The 9,077-nt window shown below is 37.4% G+C and overlaps 2 protein-coding genes across 5 annotated transcripts in view; one reads left to right on the top strand and one right to left on the bottom strand.

Moving 5' to 3' along the window:
* LOC111869013 (enoyl-CoA hydratase domain-containing protein 3, mitochondrial) overlaps positions 1-2,346 on the bottom strand; it is a 12,100-nt gene extending 9,754 nt beyond the window's left edge. Inside the window, exons 1-4 of one of the 3 annotated variants that reach the window (XM_023860187.2) lie at positions 2,257-2,346; positions 1,652-1,794; positions 1,143-1,278; positions 642-832 (exon numbers count right to left, since the gene is read on the bottom strand). In XM_023860187.2, the coding sequence (XP_023715955.1) occupies positions 642-832; positions 1,143-1,278; positions 1,652-1,794; positions 2,257-2,310 (524 nt within the window). In that variant the 5' untranslated portion in view covers positions 2,311-2,346. Of the gene's footprint in view, positions 1-641; positions 833-1,142; positions 1,279-1,651; positions 1,795-2,115 lie in introns of all 3 variants that reach the window. The other 2 variants (XM_023860185.2, XM_023860186.2) reach the window with 2 other exon arrangements.
* Positions 2,287-9,077, top strand: part of LOC111869012 (J domain-containing protein DDB_G0295729) — an 18,998-nt gene continuing 12,207 nt past the window's right edge. For both annotated transcript variants that reach the window (XM_033753257.1, XM_023860184.2), the window contains exons 1-3: positions 2,287-2,355; positions 4,667-5,139; positions 7,925-8,132. In XM_033753257.1, coding sequence (XP_033609148.1) covers positions 2,340-2,355; positions 4,667-5,139; positions 7,925-8,132 — 697 coding nt within the window. In that variant the 5' untranslated portion in view covers positions 2,287-2,339. The remainder of the gene's footprint in view (positions 2,356-4,666; positions 5,140-7,924; positions 8,133-9,077) is intronic.

Raw genomic sequence — 9,077 nt, forward strand, 5'->3', positions numbered from 1 at the left:
CCAAGAGTAACATCATGAAACTTATTATACTATAACTACACAAGAATGACATGTCTTATATCATGTATAATGATCCATGGACACGAAATAAATGAAATGAAATGAAACTGTTGGTCTCAGTGCAAGGACCAAGAAGGCCCACCCATTATACATTCATTCATTCATATAGCAAAAGTTCAACCAAGATAAACTTTGCATCTGCACAGATTAATACTATCATCATTAACTCTTCTTCTAGTTGAAAGAGCTACAGGAGATGGTAGAACAGTTTATCTGCCACTGGCGTGAAGAATTTCCAGTGTGGATTATGGGTAAATTCAGCTGTTTTTCATTACATCTAGCCATCCTCAGGACACTTGAGAAAAAAATATCACTTACTGGACATATTCTAAGCAGCTTAGTGTAAAGTTGGTACTCATATGAAAACCGGCGCAACCAAATTCATTCTCACTTGATGTAAAATACATTTGTAAATCTATGACACTTTGAATACCAAACTTACATGTCACTAGTGATTAACACATAAATTTAGGACTCAGAGTGTTCTAATTGTGGCATACTGCATAGGATTCTTTTCCTAAATGTCATAAAACTTACTGAAAATATTTGTCACATTCTAGAAAAACTTCAGTGACTATTACCCAGGCGTTGAGAATGAGCTGTTCTCTGTGCATATAGCAATATCACAAGTTGCCACCAGCTGGCAGCCGGCAGCAGCGGCCAAACCTTGCACTACAGCTATGACTGGAACAGGACACTGCATGATCCCTAGCATTAGACGAGAGCATGTGGAGAACACCTGGTTATGGTGCTCAATGCCTTCCTTGCTGGTCTGCACACAGGAAATGTTTCCAAATATAAAATCTTCAATAGGAATCATGATTATGGTTTTATGGGACGTAATGTGTGATTTGGTAGATCAGTGTTTCATAGAAACCTGCTGCCTCCATCAAATACCCTGAAGACAGAGGCAGCATAAACCATAATCTTGAGTGTCACCACTGTGGGAATCTCAAAGCTCATGTCAGTGAGATGTCGAAAGATCAGTGATCAGTTATTAATCAGATTACAACTAAAGAATGCAAACTTCATTACAAAGCATAATGTATGATCATGATACTAATCCATAAGCATGTACTCACCAACTCCTTAAGATTGTGGCCAGCTGAAAATACTTTTCCTTCACCATATAGAACAATGCATCTTAAGGCAGGATCATCTTGGTTAAATGTAATATTACTTATGAGATCTTCCATCATCTGAAGTGAAAGAGCATTCCTACGAAATAAAATTTTACATACATTATATTCACTATGAGAAGCATCATAATAACCAGTAGCCTGCCAAATTTGATTATACTTCAATGTTGCAAAGTTACTTTCTATTTTTATACTTAATTTTAGAAAATATTATCGGCATTTTTATTTCTTCTGTTTTCTTATTGGTCTACAATAAAAAACGCAAGAGTAATTTTTGCTTTGTCATACTGTGCCTGAATGAAGTCATCAGATTGCATGTAATTCTACAATAACAATTTTATGATTAATAAAAAGTAATCATGTTGTTTATGAACAATACAAGGCATGGAATACAACAAAAATAATTCTGAGCCAAGTTAAAGTTTACTCATTAAGGAAGTAAAATCAAATACCTTGTTTTCTGGTTGGACATAATGATTTTCCGTACTCCATCAAGTTGACTTGTCTTTGTCAGTGGTTCAGTAAATATACTCGTATGTGAACTGTGTGTATGTGTAAAATTACGTTTTGGAGGAGTTCCACGAATTCTGGAAACCTTTCACAGAAAGATAATGGAACACAACACGATTAAACTCATTTTTAAACTGTATTTGTGGGCAGAAACCTGACATTTTTTTTATACAAATATTAGGTTATGGTAAGAGAGGATATTTTTAACAAAGTTACAAACAGAATCAGACATACTGTGCTAGGAACTGGCTACGTATTTCATAGAATAGGTTATAGTGTTTCATGTGCAAGGGAACCATGGGTGTGTTATTCGGATGTAACAAAAATGTGCTTTGTACAAACATCACTGCATGCAATCACATGATAACCAAATCTTAGGTACTATAATATATGCTAAATGACCTACATGTTTACATACTGACAAAGACATACGACTTGGATTAGACATCACAAAAATTTTCATCAGTAAATTTGCCTGCGCTGACATATGACGTTGCATTAGTATTGATATTTCTTCTTAATTTGTTTATGTAATGTTTATACCCACTCGAATCCTGTTACTATAGCAACCTGTACACGTGAAATGACACCCAATCATCATAGAGATTCAGGTTGCTCAGAGCAACGAAAATGGCAGAAGCGGAAGGTATAGTAAACACGCACGGTGAAATATTTTATAGACTTTTCTCTCGTTGCTGGATCTAAACAGTAAACTAATTCATTAGATAACAAAATTTGTTCATGGTCAGTGTCTTATTTGAGTGGCTGCTGGGATTATCACAGTACTGAGTGATAAATCGTATTGTAATCGTCAGGTGTTGTCTCCTACGCTTGCCTCGGTATAAGTTTAACTAACCGTATCGTCTGCTAATTTTATGTAATTTGTTTCATATTTAAGCCGTGTATTCTGAGTTTAATATTTTTAATGCCCATGTGTAAACATAAAGATGTTTGCCTATTTATTATTTTAAAGTGGTGCGTAGTGAAAGTTATCTAATTCATTGTCCCACGTTATATTCCTGAATGTCATTATCACTAAATAAGGAAACGTGCTGTTATGTGCAATTCGAAAGTGGGAGGCAGTGTAGCAGATTATATTGCGTTTAAGCATTTAAAATTGACCTTTGTTGTTTTCTTGTTTGTTTGAAGAAGGTCATTCAATATTCAGTGAGAATGCCTCTCATTACCATCAAAGTGACGGAAGTATTTATTTTTGATTTGTAAAATGTATTTCTGATGTTATATTTATAATGTAACTTCTCGCGTGTAAATAATTTTGTTTCAAACTGTCGATGATTTACCTGATAGAAAACTCCGATATTAATAAGCATGTAATTTATGTAACCGTTTTGTCAAGTGCAGTATACATCACAATTTTTCTTAATGAGTATGTTGAAATCCTTAAATTACATTCTGTGATATTAAATATATTTGAAAATACTCTGACATGTATAAAAGTAATTGTTTAATATTTTTATGTGTTACTGTGGTTTGTGTTTTATATTAAAATATTCTGGGATGAATGTATTCTGATTACTTTTTTGTGTGCTTTTATCTATATGGTGCAGAAAGCAAGAACTATAAATTAATTTTTATATGATGTAGTGATCCATTTATGTAAAAAATTTCCACTAGTGTAAATTTGATCTATATGTTAAATTTGTCAATATGAACAAAATTCTCACCATGTTCATAATTATTAAGAAGATAAGATTGTTCTGTGTGCCATGACATAAAGACATGGGGGAGTAGAGTTATAGCTCTAAACATTCTTAGGCTCCACAATGGTCAGCTGCTCACTTCAGCTGCTTGTCTGCTAGGGAAATAGCCCTGTTACCCAATCAGTAAGGGACTGGAAAGGTCCAGAATCAGTATGGGCATGGTGAAAAAGTGAAAAATCCATACCTCTCCAAAAAATCAAATCCATATTCAGTCATCATACTGACTGAACTATCCCAATTTAGACAAAAAAAAAAAAAGGTTTCATGCAGAATTAATATGAATATTATGATATACCTCCACATAAAATTTCACATGCTTGTCTCCAATGATTTATTAGTCAATCACTGTCAGATATAAATATAAATATGTATTTCACACTTTAGTAGTATGGTTTTATAGTACCTTACTAAAAGTGGCATATTTTCAAAGATATAATAATACGGGAATGCGCACAATGTGCATAGAGTAATTGTTTTCTATTTGCGACTGTATTCGGTTATTGATGTGGTTAAGTTTTTGCATATGGTAATGTGGTATCTACTGCACTTTTTATCACAGTGTTTACACACACACGCGTCATTTGCTTCGTGGAAACGTTCGTTCTTGCATATCTTGTGGTGGAATCCGTGTGTTGCCAACCTAGTAATTGTGTGTCGTAATTTTCTGTTTTCAAGATTTTCAAAGATATGCTATCAGATAATATTTCAGAACCTTACTGGCTGGTGTTTAACTCTGCCACCAAATTTCACATAGCTGCTGAGTTGGTGTTGTTGACAGTATGGAATTGATAAATGTAAACAAAATGTCTTTGTTGTCATAATATTTATACTAAGCATCATGAAGTTATTCCCAAGAATATAGGATTAGAGGTATCGTGGCAGTGGTTGTGAAGAGTTCTATATTATGGGGTGTAATTCTGTGTAGTCCAGTGAAAGTCAACTGATACTTTCATCTTCTGAGAGTTTTTGTGATTTTTCTTAATTCCTTCAGGCAAACTGTGGGATTGTTACATCCATTTACATTGACCCAATTCATTATTCATGATCATATTTTACCAAATTTGTTACTGCTAAATCGCAGCAACATAAAATAGTTGACTTCTTGATTAACATACACTTCACCCTTCAATGACCATGAATTTACAGTCACAGTAATGATAAGAGAACAGTTTTTGTGGAATGAACAAACAGATGTATAATGTGTGTATTAACTATGATAACATGTTATAATTTCAGATGAAGCTCCGTCCATATTATTGCCCTGTACAATTTGTAACAGAACATTTAAACCAAAATCACTTGAGAAACACAGTAAAATTTGTGAAAAAAATGCAGCCAAGAAGAGGAAAACTTTTGATTCCTCAAAACAAAGAATCCAAGGCTTGGCAGAGTTCCTCCCAGTTATTCCAAAGAAGACCGAGATGTCTCCAATCAGGAAGTCACAATCAGCATGGAAGGAGAAACACCTGGAGTTTGTTAGAGCAGTTCGACAAGCCAGGGGCGTAAGTGAAGGTCATGGAAAGAGAAGTTTACCATCCGCAGTGGCTCAGTCAAGGCCTGCAGTTCATGAGAAATGCCCTCATTGTGAGAGAAATTTTGGACCAAAGGCTTTTGATCGACATATCGAATGGTGCAAGGAACAAAAGGCACGGATCCCAAAATCACCAGCAAGCATCCAAGCAAAGGAAAGGTTGGAAGCAAGAACTAAGGTATATAGAGTGCATTGTGTATATGTGTTGGTATGTTGGATGAAGGGTCCTCCTAATTGACTCATTTGGTACCATACATAACATAGGTTGTGGATATGGTAATTTTTGTTACCATCAACAAGCATGTAATACAGTGTTTGTGAACATTTGCTTATTTGTCATTTTCTCTGTTGCGGGTGTAGAATACAGTGAATTTTTAGATTATGAAGGAAGGTAAAGGTAAAGCTATCCCTGTAACAGGCAGTGAAGGCCCATAGGGGTGTGAGAGGTCAAGGCTCCCACATCCAGACAGTTGGCTCGTAGATGGCGGTAAGGTTGTCAGCCTTACGCGCCGGTTGCCCTTTACCCCCCAGGAAAATTCCTGGTACTCCTTTCTGTTAGAGGCTGAGTCAACCCCAGGGCCTTAGTTAGTTAGTTATTGGAGAGGGTGGGTTTCCCCATGCACTTAGACCTGTATTGGTCCATTGTGCTTCCCTCTATGATTTCTACCAGTCTCTATATCCTACCGGTACTGGTGCTTACCATCAGTCCCGCCCAGCCAGCGAGACCGGCTCTACTAGCTGAGAGGTATCTATAATGCTTCCCCCATCTACCGAAGGTATTAGAGACTGCTGTTGTGCGGGAAACATTCGTACTTTGGCTCAGTGACCTCCTTTGGAGAGATGAGGTTCTTTTACGTGCCGTAAAGCTACGACACGGGACCCACGGCTTAAAGTCCCTCCCAGAAGACTTGTTCCCTGAATTTTTCCGCCCCTAAAAATTTGACGACCTCTGCCAGGTATTTGAACCCGCATACTACGAGTCATGAGGTGGGAACGTTACCTCTAGACTACGGAGGCCGCTACCCCAGGGCCTTAGTGTGGCTGGAAGGATTAGGTCAATTGAAAAATCCAGTGACCTCATCAGGATTCAATCCCATGACCTTCCAGTTTGTAGCATGGTGCCAACCAACTACGCTACTGTGTGCCGGGTATGAAGAAAGAGTTGAGTTATTGATCTGAACTTTAATGTCAGTTTAGAACAGAAGTGCATGTGCAGTAGATGATGTGTTTTTGTGAGATTAAGCATTGCTTAATGAAATTGATATGGTACAGCTAAAATAAGTGGTATTTTATTGAGTATGTATGTGGCTGTTGAATTTGGCAATGAGGACATGACCAAGCAGGTTGGTATAGTGTTAACACTGTAGAGACTTGTATTCAGGAGGTGCTTAGGTCAAATCTCAGCCAGGACACTGGCTGTCCTGACTGAGGAAGACATAGCTCAATCTAGCGACTTGCCTTTCCCTGTTTTTAAGAAGTAATATCTGTTTGAAACAGAATCTTCCCAGGTTGTAGAAATTGCTTAGCACAGAGTGGATTCCTAGTGACTTAGCAATATTAGGGCAAAATAGACATTATATATAATTTATTTTGTTTTACTTTATGCAGGAAATTAATATGTTATATCTGCAGAAGATGTCAATACAAGAAATAATGGAAGAGCAAATCAACCCTTTGATATTGCTGACATAGTAAAATGTAGTGTAATCTTGAAGAGCACTCTTTTCTTGGCTGTGATTCTGTGTAGTTTGTTAGACATTAAAGATATTCTTCTGAAATGCTGGTACACACATACCAGACTACATGGTGTCATGTCCCAGAAAATAGTTACTGCTGTAAAGTAAAATTATCCTTCTAACAGGCCACAGATGCCCACAGGGTTGTGGGGTGTTGAGACTCCCACCTTTTTTAAACACTTAGCACAGAGATGTCAGTGAGGTTGTCAGCCTTACATGCCCGCCACCCTGTACTCCCGGGAAGTCTCCCGGTGCTCATTTTTGTTAGAGGCTGAGTTGACCCCAGGGCCATAGTGTGCCTGGAAGGATTAGGTAAATTGAAAAATCCAGTGACCTCACTGGGAATAGAATCTGTGACTTTCCAGCATGTAGTTTCAACTAACAACGCTACCGCATGTTGCCTGAGTTACTGCCGTGAGAACCTCAAATCACGCATAGTGTAATCTTGTTTAAAATGTAGATAACCAAGGAAATCATGGCTATTGGCACAATGTATTAGTTTTTTAAATGGAGTGAATGAAGGGTTAAGAGTAACAAGAATGACAAAGGAAACAGTACTAATGAATTTGTCCCTGTGCTGAATTACCACAAGATGAGGGCATGTAAGAAGAGTGAACATAAAGCTTCACGTAATCTTAAACTCTGCGGTAAATGCAGGTGAATTATCAGTGTCAAAATTCCACCACTTTATATCTGGAAAAGAGTTTCTGGTATTCACTGAGTGTGAAGCAGGCTGAGCCTCAAAATTGGTCTGGATATGACTGTGAAGAGAAAAGTCTTTATACACACATGTGCATGCATGCACACATGTAGTCTACAAGGCAAACATATTTCAGAGTTTATCAAACTCTGCTTTGCATGTAATAGGTTGATAATGATATCAGATATGTTGAATGAAAGGGAGAATGAAAGGTGAGTGGGTATTCCAATTCACAAGTTACATCCTCATCTCTCTTGAGTCAGTCACCAGCCCAATTTTCTCTGGATTATCTCTTGTGTTATTTAATGTGATTTTTCTCTAACTGCAGCTGTACTCGAGACCTTTAGCTAAGACCCCTCCTCTACAGTATTCTTGCAAATCAGGTAGCTTTTTAATTAGTTTGGGTTCTGTTTTAGCAGTAGAACCATGTGTACAGTTTAGTGTGAGGAAGCCTTCAAGGATTCTGAAGGTAGAATGTTCCGAAGGTTTTTAAATTATAGATAAACATTCATTGAGAAATGTTGCAGTATCGGGCCCCACTGGCAATGTCAAAACGTACATTGACCAGAGAGAAATATTCTCCTCTTCATGGTGGTGGGATTCGAGAGCCAAGTCCTATAAGCAGTGGCAGCTCCATGAACTGCAGTACTATATCATTAAGCAGTAGTGGTGCAGGTCAGACCATAACAGCATCAGCAATGCCCAGCATCAAGACAAGTACTGCCCGAAGCCCAGGTACTTATAGTTATATATTGCCACATAAATGAGGAGGGACAAAGGGCCAGCAATTGAAAATGGGACTAAGATGACCTTGCCAATTGAAAAGGCATTAAAGAAAGGGTTGAAAGTTGTACTGCTATTAGGAGTATCTTCTAATTGCTTTCTTTGTGTCTTTGTGTCTCAAAGATCATATGTAACTTTTTGGTCGACAAATCTGATCATCAGTGCAGAGATGAACTGTATAGAGCCATACGTTCCTTAGCTGACATAGCTGATCAACATTAAATGTATTAAAGTATTTCATGAAGTATGTACCATATCAAAAAATGTTTCTAATGACAGGTACAGATTTAAATGAACTCTTATGTACTAATATTGTATATGGTAATTTTTTGTGTGTGTGTGGATATTTCATAAAATGTGTATGAGCTTCATGTAAAGTAGGAGTTAAGTGTAACTGTGTACAGAATATTATCAGCATAATAAAATATTAACTCATTCAAGTTTGCTGAATTTCTAAATTTGATTGATTGTTAAATATAATGTCATTTCGACGTACAGTAAAACTTGGTTATAGCAACATCGGCTTCTGCGACACCTTGTCTATTGCGTCAAATATTCAATGGTACGAACTAATTCCTCATAAAGCAACTGTTTTTACACCTTGCTTAGTATGACATGCACAAATGCATCAACCTCGTATGTAACGTCATTTTCATTCCTGAATTTCTCTGATATCGTGGGAAAGTTCGATGTGTGTGCCCACCTTCACTTTTTCTACTTGCTGACGTGACTGTCCTGGAAGAATACGACCGCGGGCTGCAAGAGGAGCGTGGGTTTTATGCGAAAACAAGGGTGTGGGGTGGGACTGCGTGAATAGTGCAAGAGGACGCGGCAGGTTGTTAACTGCATTCCTTTCCTAGAATCTCGTCTAACAGGACCTCACATTGTCTACTTACC

Source organism: Cryptotermes secundus, unplaced genomic scaffold (assembly GCF_002891405.2).
Source record: "Cryptotermes secundus unplaced genomic scaffold, Csec_1.0 scaffold70, whole genome shotgun sequence".
Taxonomy (NCBI): Eukaryota; Metazoa; Arthropoda; class Insecta; order Blattodea; family Kalotermitidae; genus Cryptotermes; species Cryptotermes secundus.